Source organism: Diorhabda carinulata, chromosome X (genome assembly GCF_026250575.1).
Source record: "Diorhabda carinulata isolate Delta chromosome X, icDioCari1.1, whole genome shotgun sequence".
In the NCBI taxonomy this organism is placed as follows: domain Eukaryota; kingdom Metazoa; phylum Arthropoda; class Insecta; order Coleoptera; family Chrysomelidae; genus Diorhabda; species Diorhabda carinulata.
The window spans coordinates 9,745,873-9,772,189 of record NC_079472.1 but is presented as its reverse complement, the minus strand read 5'-3'; the positions used below and the strand labels follow the sequence as shown (position 1 = coordinate 9,772,189).

Below are 26,317 nucleotides of genomic sequence, written 5' to 3'. Positions count from 1 at the left end.
ATCTGTCCAACTGTCTTCCTATACGAACCACAAGCATATGATATAGCATGAGGGACTACAAATTGAGCAAAAGTTCTCCGTTCTGCCCAAACAGTTTCCAGAAATATAAAAGTAATACACATAATTATCTAATATTATACTTTTTGGCATGTACGACACTTAAACTCGTATGTTCAGTTTTCTAAAGTTAGGGGTAGTTTTCCTGTATTAGCATCGGTTAATGATTTGAAAAATTAGTTCAGGGAAGCTAGGAAACAATCATTAACTTTTCCAAATATGGCATATATTGTTACTAAGCGGAAACGACAATTGTTATCTTAAATTCTTTAATAAATTCAGCTGGAGCTTGCAGTTGAAGGTAGAGCTTTGCGCACTAGAGAATCAAGACTTTTACGCTGAATTTTTTTTTGCCTGCAAAAAACTGCTGGCATTAATACTCTAGGAAATACCGTACCCTATAATATTATATAAGTAGATTTCGAAAAAATTTTAATCCCTTAATTTTCCCAATGTTGTTGAACAACTTGAAAATTTATTTTTATTTATGCGTCAAATTTATTCAAAATAACATACAGAATCATATAGAAAATTTTTCTAGATAAGTTGGTGTTTCCCAATTTTCAAAATTGCGACCTTATAAATTGATTTATATACATTTACTGCAATCGCTCCTTATTTCATGAATATTAACAATTGGGAGATAATATTCACATATTTTTGAATGCTTATCAGTACCTCGAGGAATTCGACTTTCATTAACCCGGCTTCTAATAATCGTTTTAAAAAAATATTTTCCGAATTGTTTGGTTTTTTAAAGACCTATCGTTTTATAATTCCTAATGGAAGCCAACATTAATTTTTCAATGAAAAATTATGAACGAACTTGAAGGTTCTTTGTAGTTCAAAAATATGTGAATGAAATTTTGAAAATTTTGTTTAAATTATTTGATAAACTATAACTCTTTCTCTGTCGATTACAGTGAACCTCATCTCAAAATAATTCATGTAATGAAAAAATATATTCATAAAATAAGTTTGCGCAGCCACTATTTTGGATTATCAGAAGTAAACAAATTTTCTAATAGTTTGACTATTTTCATAAAAAGAGGGGACGAAAAGTTTTTCTAAAGCTATTTATATGAGATTCTCTGCTGTACTTCGTCGCAAGCTCTAGTGGAATTTATTAGAGAATTTAGAAAAATGATCGTTGGCCAATAGGTCAAAATGGGACCAAATATTCCTTATCGGGAAAAGCTGATGTTGATTCCCCGGAGTAAATATCAAACGTTCGATAAAGCATTGCGTTCTGTTGATGACTTTTCAAAATTTGGTACGATATATTTTTAGAATCCTACTGTTTTTGATCTATATACAGGGTAAGTTTTTATTGCGCCTTCGTTCAATAAATACGTTATTATGGAAATTATCCGAAGAAGTTATTGACATAACTTATAGACAAAATGAAAAATATACCGATATTTAAAGGGGTTGTAGCTGTGTCATAAAGCAAGATATGAATATTTTTATATCGAAATTACTACGAAATAAGCAATATATGAATAACTAGTAAATAGGTGATTATTCTTTTTGCACAACAAATTGACGAATATTGTTCAGTAGTTGAAACAGAAATCATGGACTAATATCCGTGTATAACATCCTATCCCAAATTTGGAAATATTCTTAATTTTTTCTACATTTTAGTAATGCATTGTTAATCAATATAAATAAATATAACTCTGTCATTTTATTCGCTGTTGTTTCATGCTCTTGCTAGACATTCATATCCGAATATTAATAACTACTGATACGCTAATAACACACATTTAGCCGCCTCCGAACGTTGCGATGGAAAGCATTTTGATCTCTACTACTACTACTAGAATGTGTTAGGACTCTCACATATGTTTTCAGAACTGTTTTAGAACTGCTGAGAGTGGGATAGAACTCTCTTACCTCTACTAATATTGAGCGGAATGTTTTTAAATAATAGTGGTATATAACAAGATATAGAAAGCACCATTGACGGGACCGTTAAAGAAATGTGACTCAATTACGTGGTCTGGCAGATTGCTTACGAACTCGCTCATCGATATAACCGGTCCTGTCCTAATATGTTACCGAAGCTGAAGTAAAGGCGGTGTTATTATATAAGGCGATGGTCTAGCAGCCCATTCACGTCTTGGTGTAATTGCATATAATTCGAATGCAGATGATATCTGTAACGTAGAGTAGTACTACATACTTTTTGCCTTTGGTGGTAACGATTGTTATTTTTCTGTATTTTCCATATGCCATTCATTAAGTACGAACCAAGTATTCCAATAATCTCTCCAACGTTCGTGTACTTCTGTGCCTTCGTTTAGGATACCGCTATTGATATATTCTGGTTTCAACTATTTCTTATAATTTCTCCAACAACCACAGTTTTCGAACAAAGAAATTACTTGAACAGTTAATTATATGACTAGAGGAATATATCGGTATCCCAACTGAAGTTTAACTTGATTATTATGAAAACTTCCTATACAATAATGTAATGAAAATATTGTTGAAATCAGATTATTCTAGAGTGCTAAACTAATTTATAGTTTCATAATTTAGAATTGTTTATGCAATATAATAATGAATTTAGTTATAGGAAAAAGTAATCAAAAATGTAACATTTCAAATGCAATTAAAACAAAAATGCAGGATTATGTAAAAAGCAAAGAAAGTCATAAGTTTATTTTTTAATTCTTCCTGTATAGAAATGTTCGCCCATGATTTCGATTACAGTAAATTTGAAAACTCAACAATATTCATATTGTATGTAAAATAGATAATCATTTGCTTTACCAAAAACGTGTTTGCTTTGTTTCCCAGCTATGAGTCACTCTGTAGATATTGTCATATTTTTCAAATAATAATTATGTTACTTACAATTCTTGTTTATAACTCTTCTGGATATTAATAACGGAGTATTGACCGTTGTCACATTAAAAGCCCACTCTGTATATCATTATTTATTATTTCTAAATATACATAATTTAATAATTACTTTTTATTTTCAAATTTACTATCCAAAAGTAAGAGGTAAATACCTTAATTTTTCGTTATTGGGCTGATAAGTGTTTTTCAATATTTTACAGTATTTATAGTTTACTATAGTATGGTAGAGATCGAGATTAACAAGGCTGACGCTTATTTGGAATTTAAATAAATAAGTAGCCCATTTCAGTAGACTTCATGTAGATTTGGTCATATTTCTGTTATAAAATATGAAATTAAAGTTTCTATTGAAATGGTCACAAAAATCATTAACCTAAAATGATTGAGCTGAATTGTCAATGTACCAGAAAGCTAATTGTAACAAATTCAACAAATGCAAGCAGAAAAATTTGCAGCTCATCTACAGCTTGGGTAATCAGTTTCTAGATATCTTCCCCACATTTGACTTAATTGATCAATATAAAATTATATTTGAGCTTCAAAGTTGCTTCCTGTAACCTGATCTAAGTCTTTTTCACCGAAACATATTTTTGAGATAAGTGAATAAGTAGAAGTCAGATGGGACTAGATCAGTTGATAACAGAGATTTGTATGAAAAATGTAAAAAAATCTCTGCGTAAATTTGCATTTATTTCTGCTTGATTAAAGAAAATTAGAAGTTTTGTAGGACGTATTTTTCTCTAGAGTAATATTTGGCAAATACAAGAAAAAATTATGCAAGTCGTTTAGAATCGACATTTAGATCCCTATACTAAACTTCAAAATCATAGGTCAGTTGTAATTGATATATTTATTCCACAATCGAAGAATAATATTGTATGTATGTATGTAAATATGTATGTATAATTTGGGGTCTCGTATACACTACGACTCAAAGGATCTATTGTGTCTCCCTTCTTTGCTGCAATACTAGAGAACCCTGTGTTTAAAGCTGATCCATGAATCTCATTCCTTGTAAAAAGTCTAGAATGTGGGATGGCTTCAATTGCCAGAGAAATGGTGTCTTGTCCTACTGTGTCTTCTATTTCATACGCTTCCAGGTGTAGTGACTTGGAGTTTCACACTTTGAGAGAATGTGGTTAGAGGTTTCGTCCTCTGTGCATCAAAACTTGCACGCCGCAATATCTGCTACGTCTAGCGTCTTCAGGTGTTTGTTGAGGCGACAGTGCCCCAAAAGAACTCCTGTTAGTATTCATAGATTGTTCTTACTTATGTTGATAAATTGAGAATACTCTGGTTATAGTTTCACAGCTGTCTCAGCCCTTGTAAGTTGTCCCTATAATTGAGGTCCCATGAAGGGATTGTCTGTGGTATTCAGAATAGTTCTAGTACCCCCAACCACTGCCCAATATCTGATTATTGATCTCACAATTGCCATTTACATCCGCCGTAGAATCTTTGGGTTGAAATCCAAATTCCTCCCTGTAAAGTTTCTGCACACCATCAGGTCTTTGGTGGCTTTCGTGATTATCTCTTTTTCATGTTTGTTCCAGAGAAGTTTATTGTCTAGTGTGAGTCCCAGATATCCCCCCTCTGTTTCCACTCGATATCTTGCCCGTCTAGCTTCATGGACTTGTGTTGAGTTTTTTCTTCCTAGTAAAGGAATTTAGGTCTTTTTCGGATTGACGTTTAGCCCCACCGATCGATACCACCTTTTTGTATAGATGAGTCCTCTTTGAACTCTGTCACAAAGTGTATTCTCAAAGCATTCTTTTGCGTAGATGACTATGTCGTCTGCATATCCTTGACAGTGTATGCCAAGCTCCGTCAACCCGTATAAGAGTTCGTCTACTACTAAGCTCTACATAAATGGGGACGCGACTGTCCTTTGTGGGCATCTCTTGTTTGCAGTGATTGAAATTCTGTCTTGCTCTACTTTCGTTTCTACTGTTCTAGTAGATAGTAGTTGTGCCATCCATCTGGAGGTTGTCCTATCCACTCCTCTCGCATCTAATGCTCTTTTGACGGCGGCATGTGAAGTATTGTCAAATGCTACTTTATTAGACTTAAACAGAGACCAAAGTTTGTGATTCAGTGTTACGGAACAGGCGAAAGATTGATAAATATTGTTAATATTTCTAAATACTGCAACAAACAAAAGTTGCGTAACATGAAACATTTATTGTAAAAAGAAAAAATCAATATCTTATGATGAAACTGATGCAGGTACTTCAGTTCTTTTGAATAAAATAAGTGGTGTTTTAATATAGGCGCAATTTTTCAGTGTTCAATGAAACATGGTTTTCTGTAATAAAATATTGAAATATTTATTGATTGAAAATATACATTTGGAAATTATATATGAAACAAAATATCTTCTAAATGGTTTCCACGGCGTTATTGGCATATGCGCACCCTTTAGACAAAATTTTGGTTAGGTTATGTTAGGTTTGGTTGCAAGCTAATTAGCATTCGAGGTGTTAAATCTCAAGAGCGTGGAGGCCAATTCTGGTACCAAATCGAGAAATAACACGACCAGAAGGAAACTCGTGCAAGATCGTCAATGTTTCACGGACGGTATGACATAAGGCTGATAGCACATATCATCAAGATCATAGCATAACGTTCGCCATTCACGGTTACTGCATTACCTTCTTCTTTTTCGAAGAAAAATGGTCATCAAATGGAGAAATAACACGACCAGAAGTAAACTCTTGCAAGATCGTCAATGTTCCACGGGCGGTATGACATATTGCACCGTCTTGCTGATACCACATGTCATCAAGATCAATAGCTTCTAAATGAGGTACAAGAAACTGAGTTATGATAGCACAGACCATAATGCACCCCATACAATGACCCTTTGTGGGCGTTATCTTTTCTGATGAATCAAATTACGACAGTTACGCAAGGATCCAATTGGTGAATTCTCTTCGCTGTTTATGGTCTACTGGTAGAAGTTGTTGAGTCAGTTGAATTTTGTAGGTATGAAGCTGTAAATATTTAGTAAGATTTCGGTGAAAAGTGCCTGTCGAATTGACGTCTCTGTTGTCTCTATCACACTCTCGCAAACTGCCGTAATTTTTTGTTCTCTCTACGAACTCGTATCGTGTGTATCATATCACCAACCAAACCAGTACTAATAATTTTTGATTATTAGGACGCCTTGTTCCACAGTGTAATGCTCCATGTTAACTCAATCCAAACTGTAAAATTTCGATCTGCCACGCCATAATCACACAATGAAATTATGACCATTAAACATGGTGCGCAATTCAAATATTACGCTATATTGAAACACCCTTAGATGCATATCTCAAAATGCAGTTATAGTTCACAGTTTACAGAGAAATTCGATAGTCCTACATTTCTGCCAGTTCATTTAAAGAAACTCATCCTATTGTAACTGAAAAGGAAGAGATTGTAAAAAACTAATTCCAAGATAAGAGTAACAATTTATTTATATCAGACATTAAAAATCGGTATAGTAGAATTTTTTTCCACGATGAGAGTTGTCGAACCTAATTTCTTTACAAATACATAAAGGTCTTTAGGGAATCGACTTCCATAAAGGTGCAAATTATTTACGATTATTAGAATAAATAAAAATTCATATAAAATATTTCTGGATAAATCTTGACACACCGGGGGTATATTGTACTTATGATTAAATAAAATTGATTTTTATACTGAATTTCAGAATATATAAGTGTAGTGAATGTGAAAAACATTTTCCTCAACCTTTTCAGATAAAAAAAAACAAAAAAATTGATAAAGGCTTATATCTTCGCTGAATACGTGAATAGAGAACTTTATTTCCTTTATTTTATAACAGAAATAAAAATTGTTGTGTATCGTATTGTGCTTTTCATTAAAAAACATTTTTGTATTTCATATGTAAATCATTTACTTGTGAAAATACTTCCTGAATCGCTCTTTTGGTAAACTTCAGCTCCTATCTTAGATTTCGAATACTATTACCTTTATTGATAACGACTTTTTTGTATAAGTCAAACCTCATTCATTACGAAATTAATAAAAATTAGTAATTACCGTTGTAATTACGCAACAAAACAGGAATCTTTGAGACATTTATTCTTAATTCACTGAACAAAAAATAGGGGGTATATTTTTAAGAATTTCAGCTTCACCAACATAGATATTATATTGCAATAAATGAAAAAGTGGAGAGATTTTGATCACGAATTTAAATGTTTTAATTATCAATATTTGATGGATATTCAATGACTGAACCAAATTACTTAACTATGAACTTATAGATTGCAGTTCCCTCACGAATCCCCATCTACTTATATTTGTCTTAGCACTTACGAATGTTTTTTTATGTCGCTAAGTTTTTGAGGGGTAATTTCTGCACAAGTCTATCGAATTATTGCACAAAGTTCGCTTCTGTCCCCGTTTTGCAAATTTTCTACAATATATTCTCCAGAGAAAGTGTAGAATTGTTAGATCTGGAGGGTGCCCAATCTATAGCCTATGCTTCAGTTCTGCGATTTTGACCCGGTCATATATTTACCAAAGGATGTTTATTTTTCGTAATTTCTATTACTATTTCTAATTTAATAATAAACAGAGTTTTACCCACTATAAATTTATCCAATAAATAATGTTTTTGCGAGTATTCTCCCTGGTATTCTCTATGTTGTCTTTTCTATCAATTGGGCATATTAGTGGCTTCGACCATATATTTGCCATTTTCTTTTTATGTGTTACAGGGTGTATATTTTGGTTGTAATTTTTACTCACTATATCTGATTATTTCTGAGGGGATTCCGTTTTCTCCGGTACTTTCATCGTTTTTCAGTTCGTTCCTTCTCGTCTCTACAATTTGATTTCTTCACTTGTCTCTAAAAATTCTTACTCTATTTATTGTCACAGTGATCTTTCATTTGATCTAAGTATTTTCTAGTTGTTTCCTCTTTTTTATTACGAAGATTCGTATTGAAAGTTTTTTCTTAGTAGTTTCTGATTGTTAAGCTCTATATTTGATTCTTATTATTTTTGTCATTAAGGGATGCCTTGTATACATCATTAAACCGTTCTTCTTTCCTTCCTCGCCTTTACTTTTTTAATTAAGTCTCCTTTTGTTGTGTTAACATCATACACTGGCGTGTTTTGTTTTACTTCATCTAACTCTTTTTGATTCTTGTTTTATTCCACACTACAAACACTTCAACATTTTATGATTCAATTAGACTAAAATTGTAAATTGTACTTTTCTAATATTCTAAGTTTCGTTACGTAGCGACCGGCCTTCATAAGGATGATATGTCGTTTTCAAAAAAATTTTCGATAACTTCCAGATATTCATATCTCTAGATCTGCAATCGACTGTAGACTATTTCCTGTATATTCTTTTAGCCGTGTATTGGGTGAGAGTGGATTTGACACTTGTGAAATTATTCACATAAAAAACTCTCTCTGCAATAGTTCGTAATCGATACCTCTACCTTTTCATTTGTCTGAATGACAATACTAATGGATTTATACAATAAATTTACGCATAAGAATACGAAAATGCTTGTTTGAATAAGTAATTAGTTAATTCGATAAAAATTGATATTTATACAAAAAAGTGCGTATAGGTCCCTGAAAAATAGTACTTAGAGAATTTAGTTTATTTTTATTTAGTCGATGCACTGAAGCATGTTAGACATATATAGATATTTTTTCAAGTTATACATGCAAAATTTTCTACGTTCGAACTCGTATTATATGATCGAAATCGTATAGATATATGATGTATCCTTATGTATAGAAAGGATTATTTTAATTTTTTTTTGCCAACAACACTTTCAACACATACATCACACATGAACATATACCCACACACAAATATAATGCTATATTAAAAAACATATTTTCAAAGTTTAAAGGTGATTCTTATTGATTCGATTGATAATTTGTCGTTGTTAAATTGAAAAGGAAAAGGAGATAGAAGTATAATGAATTTGTTGATACAATTTTAACTATTTATGTATATTGAAAATATATTCTTAAATCTCTCAATAATAATAGCTCTCGACCTCATAATTGAAACGGCTTCAGTATAAGTTTTGTGTCTATCGCTAGATAGCGTGATCGAATTAAAAATATGGAACGACAAATATCACATACATACATTTTTGTTTAAGTTTAGACAGTTTTCTTGCAGAACGTATACAAATTACTTTTTCAAGTCGTGTTACAATATTTCTATTGGTAGTTCAGTCAAAATAGACATTTGACTTAGGCAAAATTCGCATAGAGCTGAAAATTGACAGAGACCTTAAATACATCATTATAAATGAAATATCAAAATCCTACTCCTACAAAAAATTTTATTGAATGTGAAAAGTACAAGAAGTTTTCATGATAAGAATTTTTTCTTTATATTTATAATTTGATTTCTTGGTACAGCAGAAATACAGACATACACATAATGGAAAGAGAATAGAATACTAATGTTCTAATACAGTTTTCTCATAATTTACCATTACTATTTGTGCCATAACACTTGATATGGGTGCCTTCATACTATTAGTTCTATATAGCTTCGATAAATTCGTTTTGATGTAAGTCCGTATATTTTCAATTTAGAACCAATTTTTCCTTAGTATATCTTCAACAATTGTTATAGAATTATTTCTTCTACTACATCTAACTAAATAAATACATAGTTAGATATTTTCATTGCTCATCACAAGGAGATCTTGAGGAAACTGTCTTCAGCAAACTTAACATATGGGTGATTCCATTATAACTGTGATATTCAATGTCCTGTATTGTTTTTTTGTACTAGTCATTAATTAATAATCAATTAATAAAAATTTTGTGTTAATTGAATAATTCTTAAGATATTTAAACATTATTTTTATACAATATAACTTGCCACTAAAAGAAAACTTATACTACATCACTTGAATGTCAGTACCGTGTCATGTCCATTCCTAGAATTTACCGATAAATTATTAATTTTTTTTGTCGTAACAAATGATTTAAACTAATTACCTTATAAATTCTAATGTTTATGATCAAACTGAGGAAAATTGATGCACTTGTTGTTTAATATCTTAAGTTACCATGTCAGTACCGTGGAACTCAAAATCCGACATTTGTGTCTTGCTCGTGATACTTTGAAGTTGTAGTAAATTCCTCTTAGAGTTTTATTTTTACAGTAAAATAGATGAATAATATGCATAAAAAAGTTAGAAAAGTTAAATTTTAAAATCTTGAAATTTTGAATACAAAAAATCACAGTTAGAACGGAATCACCCATATATATTCCAAATTTTTTCCGGTATGGAGATGACTGCAGTACTGCTGTACCAAAAAATGAAATTGAAAACACGAGACACAAATTCAATTCTTATAAAAATTTCAATACAAAACCGATTTTGATTAAAAAAATAAAATTAATTGTCTTGATGTTACATTATACGTAATTAATAATAACAAAAAAATACAGGATGATATTTAAAGCCAGTTAGGTTTTCACGATATTTAAAGTTCAATTCATATCATCCCTATGTCATAAAAAAGATTATTAGTTTGCCTGATAGTGCTATCAGATCATGAATATAGATGCACAGCTATTAAAAAACAAAGACTGCCATGGGAGAACATAATTGTCTGGAAGAAATTATCAATAACATTTTTAAGATAAGAATAAACTAATTCTATAATCAATTAAGGAACAAAACAGAATCCAAACATCAAAAGGCAGTCAGGAAGACCAAAATACATTATTGAAATATTTCAATAAAGTTAAATCTAAAACACTCAACAACAAAATAAATAATTTCATTATTATATTATAATAAAAATGAAAAATAACTACCTTGTATTGATTGTGACGCTGTTTACATTGGATAGACATTTCAGTATTTAGCAATACAATGAAAGAATAAAACTTTATCAACAAACCACGATTTTTCATAAAAATATACATTCAATTATATAAAAATTTAGTTTTTTTTGAAATCAAATACAAGAAAAAGAGAATTTCACAAATATAGAAAAGAGATATGTCAATAATAAAAAACACCCAAATAATTTAGGTAAATTCCAATGTAACAATAAATATTTTGATCTTATTTTTGAGATATGACTACTAAAATATTATATAGTGTGGTTTAAAGAAACTTTCATTTTAATATTCATTTTGTAGGTGATATATTTATTGATACAACTATAGAAATTCTCAATGTATAATTATACTTTCTCTCACTCTTCATTTGAATTGATAGAGTAAAACTTATCTAAGCCGAATTTTTTTAAGGATTTTTCCGTTCCTGTTTCATCGAACTCTAGCGGTAGATATGCAAAGTATTTTCCAGATGTTTCTCGATATCACATTTGCTATAAATTTTTGTCAAGCAGCTGAACTATGAACAGTTTCTAATATATGGCCGAAAGCTATTCACATTGAAACATATTTCTTGCCTCTACCTAAAAGTGTCATATATTTTATATATACATATATATCAAGTGATACGTCAAATAGTATTTTTAATTTTCGAATACGCATTATATTTGATATCCAGCAAATACCTTTCTTAACGATAATATCATTAATTTATGGGAAATGTGAAGTACAAGTTGTATGCAGAGTGTAAGATGATAATAAACTTTGCTTCGGAGTTATGGGTACATAAATTTTTCGAATTGTAAACATTCTTATCCCAGCCTAACACCTGAAAAGGTATAGACGCCTCGGGATTAAGTTAACGTATTCTCATGTCCTCTACTAGTTCCCTTAATTTTTAACATCGAGTTTTTGTACATGCTGCATAAATGGTTGATCTCTGAAATGATGTAATGTCTGTTTAATAGTGGTTTATTATTCAATTGCTCACCCGTTTTCTAAGTGTAAAAATCGCGTTAACAGGTTGAACATCTTCTCTATACAACGCGGTAACATGTGTCGAAAGCGTCAAGCTCATATTTTTGCATAACTCTAAATGATATATACTCTCTTCAGCTTATACAAATATTTGCAAATATAGCGAATTGATTACTGTTACTGATACTAATTTGATATTAATTTACCAAAGTAATATTTTTTTTCAACTAAATGAAAAAAGTCTTACGTAAAAAATATTATTTTCTTCAGTACTTATTTCAATTTTAATATCAGAGAAGCAAGCTACGTGTCGTGTCAATATACTCATTTATATTGCAATCAATTTTGTGATTGTCTATCAAAGTTGAAGTTAGTAATAGCTACTGTCTAATTTCCTAAAAGTCATTCTTTCTATTCTTATAAATATTTCAATATGGCCATAATTAAATGAGAAATTTCTCATACGCAGCCTACCAATACTTTGTCAATTTTCCATACACTTGTTGTAAACCTCAACTGAAATGATGTTCAGTACTTTGTGCGAATGACTTTTTATGAGTTCGATTAAATTATTGCGCGTATTTTTGAGTTTTGAAAGGAGGAAACGGTCACAGGAAGACAAATCTGTCGAATACGTGAACAATGACTCTATTTTCGTGTTTGGCCGAAAAATCAGTACAATCATGCTGGAATGTGACTTTTCACTTTGACGTGTTTTCTTTTTGTTTTTTTGGGCAGCTTAGATTTCATATTCATCAACTCACACCATGTCCTCAGCTGCATTGTTAAGTATCTTTTCTGCTACCTTTTGAATATGTTGAATCGTTTTGTAATGTTGATAGTTTCTGCTACCCCTTGACTTCATGACCTTCACCGAATGCTTTGTCTACTCAAAGTGAACTCCTCAAAACACAATCAACATTTTCATTCCGTAGGTGTAATTTCATTGGGAACATAAAATTTCAAGCTAACTTGCCGCTCAACTTTATTTCCACAGTCAAGATAGTCAAACTTTTTGCATTGTGAGTAAACAGCTGACAAACACACAGTAATTCAGATATGACGCCCAGCATCTCACGAATATCCAAAAAAGTTGTACTAATTTGGAAGAAAAATCAAATTTTCGAGTGTAGTTTAAATGGCCCCAGTGCTGGTCAAATTTGATGAAATCATCTACTATATACTGTCATATTTGACACAATATAAAAATTTCCCTTAAAATGTGTTTCGAAATTTGAAAATGACAGAATACATTATTCAGTTTACATTCTGATGAAAAATATTCATAGCCTCAAAATATAAAACTAAGGGATATTAAATATCTATCCATGTGATTTAAAACATTTTGAATGTTTTTGTTTTAAGTTGGGTCATTATAAAGAAGGAGTTGATTTTTATAGGTTATGCAGGATTAGGTTGTTACAGATGACGTTGAATTTTTTTAAAATTAGTTTCAAAATCTTAAAAATATGTACACATTCCACCAAGGTTGTTTAATTCAGTTCTTATATTAATTCACTAATCATCTAGCAATATATGTTGTTCCTAAAAATAGGCTTTTTTCGTAGTTATTTTTTGTTGTTAATACTTTGGCGGATTTATAATCCTTAGAATGACCTTCATAAAATATGCGCTTAGCAAGTGAACATCTGTAAGGGTTTAATTGGCTGTCATTGTTGTAAGATTATAGTCCGATTGATGGATGAGCTTTTAAATTGACTAATCTATTTTTATTACAATTTAAACAAAGAATATCATAAATTATTTTCTAGCTGTGGTTCTATTTTTGATTTTTTCTGTCAATAAAATGGATTGTAGTGTGCTGCTACTCTTACGTCGTTGTCGCAAAGGTTATATAGAATTCGTTTTAAAAAGTTTGTGCTCTGTCATTCTTTTCATGCAATATAGGATCAGAAATTTTTGGCGGTTTATTTTTCATCTGCTTGATTAAATATGAATAATAATAATGGTGTCAAGAAAACTCATATGTTATAGTAAATTGTATATTAGGATTGAAACTATTGAACTAAAATAATATATTAACAACTTCATCATATCGGATATATCTAACTATATAGAAATTACCTCAATTTATTACTTCCAAGAAGATAAATTGTCTTGATTTCAAGTCTATTTTGATTTAAAGTTGGATTTCAAACAAACAAAAATCTTGACATTCCGCTCTATTTTGATATTGATATATAACAGTTAAAACCGTCAAGATTTTGATCTGTTTTAAGAACCAATTTTTATTTAAAAGAGGTCTAAAATGAGATCATTTACCAAGAATTTATGACAGTATACGAAATATTTGTAAATGCTGAAAAATTGTTAAGGAAGGTATCCTATCTCTTTTACAATGCTATCTATCACTAGTTGCCATGCATTATAATTTAGTATAGAGCATTAGGTAGTTAGTAACTTTTGTTTTATTGGTTGTGGCGGACTTGTTCACGTCACTCTACCTCACTTCACTCTTCACCTTGATGCAACTAGAATGTGGTAAGAACACTGCATCCTGCATCAAATTTCAAATATCCTCATAATGAACTTTCCTCACTTTTTTTCTATCACATTTTTCGGCTTATAATTTGTTACCTAGATAGAAAACTGAACGGGATGTAATAATAGAGAAAAAATTCATGATCTAAATAGGTTAATTTGAAAAAGATTATATTAAATATAGACAAAATACAGTTAAATTAAAAAAAATAAGCTTCCTGTAGGTACAATCTTTAGACTGTGTGTAAACAATATCATCATATTTTAATTTTTTAAATCGAACCACGAAATGGTATACATCATGTCTCAATAAAAAGCACTCACTAAATAATTGTGGAAGTAATATCTTCCTAAAAAAGTTGTGACATACGTCGACTCTCATTTCAATGGTTCAATCGAATATAATTTAAATCAACGTACGTATTCTTTCCTTAAAATGTATTGCGTTTACTTTTTTTGAACACATCTGCAGTCTCCAACGATTCTTTGACGTTAATTTTCTAGAAATTCAGATTGTGTTGGGAATACATTGATTCAAAATGACCCTGGAAAATGAACCTGAGGGGTTTAGTGTTGATTCTGACATTAGGATCATATGGATTATGGGAATATTGAGATATTCGGATCAACTTTTCCCTATGCCTTGACAAGATGTGCATGCTAACGTCGATTTAGATACCGATTTATCAATTTTTGGCTACTAGGTTTATATCTACAAACTTGTTAATCCAATCACTAATCACACCTCCGCAGTCTTAATTCATAGGTCTTAAATGTTTTAATAACAAAAATTTAGAGCATTTATAAAAGTTGGTTCTATTCATGATAATCTTCTTTGTTCTTGTTAACACTGTCGTCTTGTATTTTCATCTATAGATGAAAGTTTTTCGATAAAAATTGTGAGATGTATTCTGACCAAAAAATAATTATGCTTTTTAGGATTTTATATTGATGTTTGCATTGTGGCATAAAATAAATCTACCAGTGTAAGGCACGTGGCTCTAGCGTAATTATTTCACAGCTTCTTTGGTTTTGTAACATCAATAATGATTTATAATATACCGGTGTCATGGTGTCAGAAAAATGAGAAGAGTAGTAAAAATAATATATAAGATAGTTTTTTCTCAAATCCTAATACAAATATGTTTTCTGGTCCCTTAAAATTTATATAATTTTTTTGTTTTTCCTGAGCTTTCTCATTACACTCTATTTGTCATCCTTCAGTCGCTAATTCAATAATTAAAAATATAATAGACTTAGAGTCGAGGAACTAATGCCATATTGGATATATCATATAAGCCCTGGAACCTTGAAAATTTATTTCACAGAGATAGAATAATATCTTGAAACTTGTTGAAAAATTTTCAGATAGCCACTAACTTGTCAGATTTAACTCAATCTAAATCTCCACATCCGATATATGCAACAATCGAATCAAAGTTCCTACTTCATTCACATGAGTTTCTTCACTTCGGAAAAACGGTTTATATTTTTTTAAATCTATTTTTGTATTTGGTAGCGAATTCTCATTGGCTCTCGAGAGATGCGCAGAACAAGTCGAAAATGAGCTCTCGGGAAGAACACACCTTGTAGTGTTTACATTATGATTAGACGTAGAAGCCTCGTATATGGAATTACTAATATAAAGAGTGAACTACGTAGACGCATCACGCTGAGATTCTAAGTTGTTGCTTATTATCTACAAATTGCGTTTCGATCGGTTTTCGAAACCGGAGGTTGAAGAAGTTATCCACTCTACACCAGTTTTAGTTTGAATTTTTCTAAGAGGAACTTTACGAATACAAGTATTATTGTAAAATATGTCTTCCTCTAAATGATAGTCGAAATATTTCACCGCTCTTTTAGAATGTCGATTTTTATCATCTTTCATTCCGTGTCAATTCTATTATGTGAAATATTGATCTGGGAACAGTAAATAATTGTTTGCAAAAATAGTAAAAATTTCACTTTAGCAATAAACTTATATGAGTATGAGTAATATTTCTTGCATTGAAAGTAAATATTACCATGATATTATAATAATATAATTATTTTTACTAGATTTGTTTATTCAGTATTTTCTATTTTTTCTAGTGGTGAATAAATTTGGCCCATTTTTCAAAATTATTTACCATAATTATTGCATGGTGCTATATTTTTCCTTTTTCTCAATATAGATTTAACTGACCTTTTATTTGTCTACCATGTGGCCAAACCATATTAGCTTTCAGCTATTAGTTCCATACTTACTTTTTTCCTTAGGGCTTTGTTTTTCATTCTGTTTTTCGTGTTATTGCCCTCATTCTTCTAAGAACTATTTGTTAGTACCAGCTTTCACTTTCATACGTTGTTAAGAACATACTCTCCCATATACCGTCATTTTGGTTCACTTGTTTATTTCTTTTTTGACATTGAATGACCTTGAAGGTGGATGATACCGTTAATATGCACAAGAGATACTATGATTTATGCACCCATCGTTTGTTCATTCACGGTCTAAATATTCCACTGCTTCGACTTTATCCATTTTTCCTACTGTACGTTATTTTCATCTGATCATTTCATTCTTTTATGTGCCTATAATACTTTTAAAGATTGATCTTCAGATTGTTCATGTAGTACTCGTACCCATACATTGGTGTTATTTCCTGAACATGCTTTGGTAGATGCACAGGTCATGAGGTCATTTGGAAAGGCGTATTTAGACAATTCTGCTTGGTTTAACCTACTATATCTCACTCTTAATTTCTTGGATTTCTTTTCTGTTGCAATTATGAAATCCATAACTATCATAAACAATAGATGGTTCAGTACTATAAGAGAAAGTGTCATAATAATTGCTTTTACGAGTGTGGTTATTAGATAATGAGAAAGACGATGTAGTATATTTTATTCTGTTTTCATACATTTTATTATCTTCATTATATACTTATTCTTCATCCCTGCAACGCTCCATGAGAGCCTTCCATTGTTACAAACAGTGGTGAAACTGTAAATCGGCTAAACTTCCGTAATATCTTTCCGGTTTACGGTTATAATAAAAACAAGCTAGATTAACGTCTTAGGACTTAGGACTCAAAATCCATTTATAGAGATTATTTTGAGAAACCTATTTTCAGGAGATGGATACTTGCTAGGAAAATACGTATAGTAACAGTGCTAATGTCAATATCATGTAATTCAAAATTAGTTAACATTCTACATTAATGACATTCTCTATTTCTCTATTTAAAGAGTCAGATATTCTCATTTATATTTCAGTTTACTACTTTTTCGTACTTTATGGAAGTAATTCAAATTGTATTAAATGTTTATATATACTATATGTTTAGTTTTCTAGGCTAAGGTAACAATAAATATGTGAATTGTTTTGTGCATGCTTTTTTCCTATTTTTCGATACATGTTACATATTAAAATCACAACTTCGTTATATCAGGCACCACACATCATATAAAGCTTATTTTTACTAGGTCATTCCATTTATTATTCGCTGAGTTATATTAAAAATCGTTTTGATACCGACTATTTCGAAATTACCGAGGTTTCACAATTTGTTATTAACGTTTGTTTGAATTTCATCTGTAGAGTAATAAAATGCCTAATAAGTATTAATTAGAAAGTTTCATGATTTCTCTGACAAAAACTGTAAGATGAATTAGTCAGAATTAGTAAAAACAAATAGGCCGAAAAAGTTTTAGTGAGAATCATTTACATATATGGGATGATAGAGGCACCAAGTACCAACCAATAAAGATAAACCACGTAAAAGAATGGTCAATAATTTGTAGATAAAAATTGCAGGTACATGAAAGTATCTCTCAATCAGCACTGTATTCGTAGTGAAAAAACGTAAGATTGCTCAGCAAGAATAAATGTATGAGATGAAATTTCAGATTTAAACCAAGTTGTGACGATTAGCAACCAGATACAGACTACGACGCAGATAAAAATAACTACAAACACGATTCCAGTGAATTTTTTATTCTGGAGTCACTAGGAACCAAACACATACCGTTTTTTACAATCGTTGTAGTTGCTCTGAGTCTATATTGTCTGGTGCCAGCTATCCACTGTGCCTTAAGAGCGGGGACCACGGTGCGGGCGAACGTGAGGTCTGGGTTTTGTAGAAGAAATTTGCACACACGATGTGGGTAAACGTCTGAATTGTGCTAGGTTCTCATTTTACTTCAACGTTAGTTTTTTTGGAAATATGAAATTGTCTAGACGTAAGCTATTCTTTGTTTACTTCGCTACCGAAGGAAGATAAAATGCTTCAGAAATATTTGGGTTCATCCTGTTTTAGGAAAATGACATCTTTAGGACGCAATCTATTAATTATTTCTTCAACTGGGAGATGATGAATTTTCCAACTAGTTTTCTGTAGCGTCATTTGATGACCTTCTACAGAAAATAAAGGTACACATTGAAGGACAAGACACCAACAACTATTTTGGACACCATCTTCCAACTGTCTCGATTGTTTTTGTCTTTATAAGTGTCTAATGCTCTCACCAAGAGTGAAGGAATTTATTGTCCAACACTCACAAACAACGATACACGTACACTATTATTCAAACATCACCAAATAATACAAGTTGTTTCTAAATACACTGTGGAAGATTGAAAAGGGACAGTCTTGAATAGACGCCGGGTGACTGTTCGGGTCGTGTGTTTAAAGCGCAGTCCGAATGAGTAGAGAATACTTGGGCGAACACCTGTACACTTTTTCGCCCGGACTGTGTGTCCCCAGCGTAACTATCCAACTTCGACTTCGATGGTTGTCCAGACGTAAAAATTTAAAACTCTGACGGTCTTCCTATATTTAAAGTTTCACTTTCTTCCATGTAATATTCATAAGTAGATAATCCCAAAAAACTTTTTAGGCATTTTATCACGCTGCGCGATTTTTTTTTCATTTTCAATAAACTGCATTGGCTTGTTTTTTTGAAATTTTTGGATTTGTGTTTTCGTCAGAATTAGCGACATTAATTAATGTGAACAATCAATTTCTAGGTAGGAGTATAATCGTGAAGAAGGGAGAAGGATCTCAAGTGAAAGAATCAACAGACAGCTCTACAACTTTGGAAGACGACGACATCAAAGGTAAGTTTTCCATTAATAAAATAAAACGTCTGTTATTTTTGCTGCTATAAATTGATGCGATTTAGAATATTTGTTGTGAAAACGAATTATTTATTAACATTTTTCTAGTCCACAATAAGAATGACACAAATTTTATCATGTTATAAATCATTTTCTCTCATGAAATGATAATTTGAGGATTACCTTTACAAGGATTACCATTAAAAAATTGTATCAGTTTCAGCTTTTGTGTTGGTGTTTCTTAGACGACAATAATTTTTTGAAAAGTGTCGTTGGGTCATGTCATCTAAGAACAATTATTATGAAAATTGTTAAGAAATAAGAATGAGCCTATATAAATTTATTAGTGTTAAATATACAAGGTGTTTTATTAATAATTGCAAGCATTTCAACTGTCGAATCTTGATTTCACAATATTTGAAATCACTTAGCCAAAATGTTGTCTTTTACCGAATTACAGTACGTTGTTTAAAAAAGTAGGTGTCTATTATTATGGAACTATTTTCCTACTTGGACGAAAATGAATAATTTTATTGAAGTGTTTAAATATATACACTACATAATGACTGTCAAACCATTTTCTGCAGACAAAAAAAAATTGAAAGCATAACACTGTGTCACTGTGATGTAAATGTAATCTAGATAATCTGCTTTTTCGATATAATTTCTAATGTAGCAGTCTTAGTCCACTCATATCCATCATGATTAAATGCATATTATAAAATTTTCCCAACATCTTTTTCTATTCTCAGCATAACGTCTTCTTCAGTGACAACTCGATAAATAGGAGTTTATTTGCGGGTCTTGGTGGCCCAATTTATCTTCTTATCCTCAGCAGACGTTATGCATCAACGCCAGGACATATGTCTCTCCTAATGTTTTCCACATTATTCTATCGCTTGCATCCAGTGTTAGCCTGCTATTCTCTTAATAGAACCAGCGTTTCTGGGGTCTCCTTACTTTTTTTCTGGTATCTTTTGGACGCTATGTTGTGATCTTTATGGTCCAGTTTCTTTATCTTATCTTCTAAAATGACCTACCTACTATCATTTTAACCTAGTTTTATGGTTTCTCGTTATAAATCCTATCTCTGAGCGAGATTCGTAATATAAATCTCTCCCTTGCCTTTAGTGTTGTTTCTAATCTATAAATTCGTATTGATAATATTTTTACTGACACATGCAATCTTATTACTACTTTGCTGCATTTCATTTCCAAATGTTAAAAAAAAGGTATATTATCCAACATAATACAACAGAACTCAACAATATATAACATTTCATTCTACACACACGTGCAATGACTATGAGCCTAGAAATTTTCAAACATTGGTTCATCACTCTGTGGCTTGATATTCTTACATCAATAGTCCGCATAGACTATTGTGCTCTATTGAATGTTAAAGTTTTATCAACAATATTTTACGTTTTTTACTTGGCATTTACACTCGCTTTAACGAATTGAGTTTTTGATTACTTCTTATGAAAACAGCTTCTACAAGATTAGAACCACTTACTATACTATATTATATAAACGTTTCTAGGTACAACCATTGTTGTAGAATAGGGGTATCTGATTGGTAAATCTTTCCTCAACCCTATGCCCCATTTAGTTGCATCTAATTGCAGTTGGAAAAGTTGTATACATACTATAATAGCGCAGTCCTGCACTCTAAGTCAAATATGATAAAGATACCCGAAATGGTTTCAAAATAATTTATATTTTAAGATGTTTAGGTTTGGTTAGGTCTTATTATTTTGAATTTAAAATGCAGTAGATAAAATGTTTCCAATTATTAATAAAACACCCTATTTAAGCTGAAACAATTCACAAAAATGTAGTAAAAACCTTGAATAGATATTAAAATTGAACATTTATTAAAAAAATATTGAAAACCGTCAGTATCAGAAATTATACATACAATTTTCAATTCTTGTAATAAAATGTGTTCCTCAATATTACAAAAAAGTTTCTCATTATCACTGTCTAACTACAAATAGTAAAAACTGTTGAATTTAGTTGTTTATATGCAACGATTGAAATCAACTAAATTCAATTTAACAAATCATCAATTTAATCCTTTTTCATGAAAAATTTCCCTTTCACAACGAATATGATAGACCCTGTATTGTTACCATTCATCCACATACCACTGGTTTATGTAGATTTACATGTAAAGTTTTAGATCATCCATATGCTGATAGTATTTACATCGATTCCATACGATGACGGGTAAAAATATCCATTTAAAATGTCACATATATGCCCACAGTTTGATTCTTATGCCTATATTCGTATTATCAAAAACAGAATATACAATGTATATTGCCATTATCAAAAATAAGTTAATCGCATCCTATTAAGGAATACAATTATCTTAAGAATATTGGTGGACGAAAGATTTCTTAAAAAAAGTTTATATTATCTGCTATCTATCATTAAATGAGATCTTGTACAACAAAATATTCGAGTCTTAAACAGCTGATGTTTCTTTTCTAGTATAACACATATAGAATCCGGAAAAGATCATTTATTATGATTAATTTTATTTTATTATTATCTATTCAAATTATTTACTGCCTAGCACTAGGAAAACATAAACCTAGTGATAAAGTTTTAACTCTACACCAACACTATAGTCCAGTCATTTATGGTATTTCAACAAAATCGTGCCTCCCTTCTTCCCAGAAACTCAGAAGCAAAGACATCTTTCAAAGTGTAAAAAAAATTATTGGGAAGGGGACAAATTCATACCCAAGAATGAAACCTCCACAGAAATTTTGTTGTATCATTATTGTGTGAGCATCCAGTTACCCTTAATTTTAAAAGTTAATACAACTGATTTTTGTTTTCATGAATATATTAATAAAAGTATAGATAAATATATTAATAAAAGTATTAAATGTATCTATGATTTTCGCATATATTATATTCTAAACACTTAACGGATTAATAGTATTAATTTAATTAAATGCATTTTTCAAGTCATGATAACGTTTCTGCACACATTTTAGGTGCATAAAAATATCCTCCTTCCAAACCTGCTAAGATCTCAGTGATTTGATAATATCGAAGTACTTACTCGTACACGTAAATCAGGATATACTGTCATATGTTAATACTTTGTTTCATTTACTGAACATTCATTCTAAAGTCTATTTATAGAAGAAAAATAATAACCCAAAACATAATATTCACGCATAGTGATCACAATGTAAACGTGAGGTTTGGATTACTTTGCAAAATTTCTTATTTTTCTAAGGTATTCTCGCCTTCCTTCCTCCTTCCTGTTTTTTGTATTGCAATCCAATTTCTTTCAATATAAAATGTTGATTTTTTAAAATCCGACAAGTACAGACAGAATAGCACTTTTGTAGAAATCATCAATTCAATTGAATGGAAATTGTTTCCTTGATGGATACTTTTTTGGATCGGCCACTGAATGATTAGCTTTGTACTCACATTCGATTCGGTAGACACTTGAAGAACATACTTCTGTTTTGGAAATAACGTATCAACAGTCTTGACATCATTTTCCTTCATTTTATTTTTATAAATATTCACAATCACAATTTTAGCTCTCTTCCTTCCAAAATATTGCGTTACCATAGCAACGAACAATAACTTATTAGAAGTGTCAGTGTAAAGTTTGACGACGTTAAAAAAGTAAACCAGAGTTACGCAATAAATTAAAAGAAAAAAGATGTCCGCCGAAATTGTGAAAATCGAAAAATTGGAGTATCGAGTCATCAGCAAGAACCTGTATTTAAAAGGGTTAAGAGGTAAGCAGATTTACGATGATATGCTTAATACCCTTGGTGATCTATGTCCTTCGTATGCGATCGTGAAAAATTAGACTGCAAATTTCAAAAGAGGTAAATTTTCCATTGAAGATGATGACCGATCGGGAAGGCCAGTTTCTGTATCAGTCCCCGAAAATACCGATGCAGTTCATGACATGATTTTATCAGTCCGTCGAGTTGGGCTAAAACGAATATCTGAAGCACTGAATTTTTCATACGAACGCGTTCATCATATCATTCACGTCAATTTGGACATGAGAAAAATTGCTGCATAATGGATCCGCAAATGTTTGAATGTTGACCAAAAGCGTGCAAGGGTAGAAGCATAGCGTTCGATCTGTGCTCGATTTGAAAAAGACTTCTTAAACCGAATTGTTACTATAGATAAGACTTGGGTACACTTCTACGATCCAGAAACAAAGCAACAATCGATGGAACGGCGACACTCTGGTTCTCCAAGACTTAAGAAGTTTCGTGATTGATTTTTTGGATATTAAATCGTGGTCACACTTCGCTACAAGATGAATTTCGTGAAGGTCGTCCCAAAACTGCTGTTTTGCCAGAAAACATCGATGCTGTGTGTAATCTGATATTGACCGATCGTCATGTGAGATATCGTGAGATTGAGGCATACTTGGGCATTAGTTCCACTGGCATATGTTTGACTGTTCGCGTTGGATACTGCATTATTTGATAATCGCTCAAAACCTAATCTAATCAAAAAAAGCTCGTTCTATTAGTGCAAAGAAATTCATAAAAAATGCAATGGCAGTACTTAAAAAAACGTCTATAAGATCGTAGTAGGCGATGAATCAAGGAAAAACTAAGTAAAAATCGACTGTATGGGCCGTTCAAGACGAGCTAAATCCAACTAAAGTTGTTCGCACACGAAGCACTTTGAAGCGAATTGTCGCCTGGTTTTTTCGGAACAACTAGATATGTCGCCAACTTTTCATTAGAGCAGCAGAGAACGGTCAATTCTGAATAGTAAACCAGCATTTGCATGCCAGAAGTGTGGAATAATCAGGGAAACCAATCGCAGAAGTCTGATTTCTTCCTATTCTCATAGATCAACAATAAATTGTGAAAGTTTTTCAACACATAAAGAATCGGTTGAGGTGTTCAAATCACATGTTTTAGAGATACGTCAATCGGAATGGAAAAAATGTTTCGACAATACATACGTTTACTTCGACAAAAATTTCAGTTACTATGTAAACGCACGCAGAAAAATATACTTTATGCATATCCATACGTAGTTCTTTGTATGGCTTAAGCTTAATCCATACTGACGCAGAATTTGATTCCCAATAAAAATTAATAAAATACTTAGACACTACTGAGTACAAATCGATGATCTTTTCAAAAGTACAAAATAAATAAGAGCCGACATAAATTGTTTTACACTCTATGCATACCGGCCAACAGAACTCAGGGCAAAGGGTTTGAAACGTCTTATTTAGAGTTTCAGATTTGGAATACCCATAAATTTTCTTTGAACCGTTAGATTACTTGCTTTAAGATTAGTTCCTTGAAAACTGCAATAGTAGTCAGAATAGTAGATGTATGAAATTGTTTTTTGACTTATTGTGTTTTCGTTCAAAGTTTGTTCTATTTAGTTTTCAGTTCTTCTTATGAATTTATTTTTTATAAATATCGTTATTGCTTTCCTATTTTCATTGTAAGCTTGATAGATTTGTTTATGGCAGATCGATTTCGTGCTGATTAAAATTTTCATATGGTTTATAAAGATGTGAGGATGAGGTATTTAACTGAATGAATTGATTAATTTTACAAGGTTGGTTTAATGATGACTTTTATGAAAAATTGTCCCTAATATTGTTTTTTGAGTAGATATGAAATTTTGGAATTTACTGATACCAGATTTAGTCTCTGACAAATTATAGTTCGACATTATTTCAATGGGGAGGTAAAATATTTAGATATTTGATAAAAAATAATATGTTGAGATTATGGATTAGGTAACGGTGTATTTATGAAAAAACTAACAACTCATTAATTGGAAGACTATTTTATTTCTATTCGAGTTTCGGAGGTATGTCCTTACAATGTTAAGTATCGGAAGGAACTAACTACCTACTACATGAATGATTGATATATTTTGGGTTTATATTATCGATTTTATAACTGTGGCTCAAAGAACCTTTTTTTTTCATTTTTTAGGTATTACCAAAATATATTCTTTAAAAAGGTTGAAAATGTGTTTAACAGATGTTCTAAAATACTAAACTTCACTTCCAAAATTATATTAAAGTTAATATTATAAAAGTATATCTTAAAAAAGAAGGATGTTTGCATTCAATATTCCCTCAATTTATTGTTATTATTATGCGGAAGACTTATGCACTACTCAGCTAAGAGCTGGTATTATTTACCTATCCCTGATATAAAGTGATATAAAGTATCAAAAGGATTAGACTCCCTTCACTTGCGCACTGCTTGGAAAATATTCAATGTTACAGTCTTCTGGGTATCGGCGATGGTGTTTTTTGGTAATCTCAGTTTGGCGTTGCTATCGTGCAGGGTCTTGGGCACGACGCCGGTGGCTGACATAATAACTGGGATTATTTCCACATTTTCACTATGCCACATCTGTTCAATCTCAATCGTTGATAATATCAATTATCATTATTATTATTATTCAGCTGCATGACAATATCCTAATCTGCCAACGAATCATTTCAGATGTTGGTTCGTACCTCCGCTCTGATAATTGTAAATGATTAATATTGTTAGGTAACAAATATCTATCACCATTTAATATTTCTCATAAAAAAGGGTCCAATCATTATTCCTCTAACTATTAACTATAACCGTTAAGCTTTTGTGGATATTATGTATGAATCAAATACAGATTATCCTTAGACCAATACCTAACATATCCTAACCAATACCGCAATTATGCCGATTTACAAATTCGAATAACAATGTTACTTATAAAGATAATTCACATAAATTTCATTTATAATTGCTTCGCAAAACTGTAGTCTTTCAGCAGGATCATTTTCGTTTATGGCTTGATGTAATAGCACTTTATGAGAAAGAATATCAGTCATTATTTCACATTACTTGTAATGTGGTTAGATATTAAACTTTTAGTTTAGTTTAGTT

The 26,317-nt window shown here is 31.2% G+C and overlaps 1 protein-coding gene across 11 annotated transcripts in view; it reads left to right on the top strand.

The window, feature by feature from the left end:
* The window catches only part of LOC130901877 (calcium/calmodulin-dependent protein kinase type II alpha chain), a 172,215-nt gene that overhangs the window by 68,285 nt on the left and 77,613 nt on the right, over positions 1 to 26,317 (top strand). For all 11 annotated transcript variants that reach the window (XM_057813533.1, XM_057813530.1, XM_057813525.1 and 8 more), the window contains exon 10: positions 19,293 to 19,382. In XM_057813533.1, the coding sequence (XP_057669516.1) occupies positions 19,293 to 19,382 (90 nt within the window). The remainder of the gene's footprint in view (positions 1 to 19,292; positions 19,383 to 26,317) is intronic.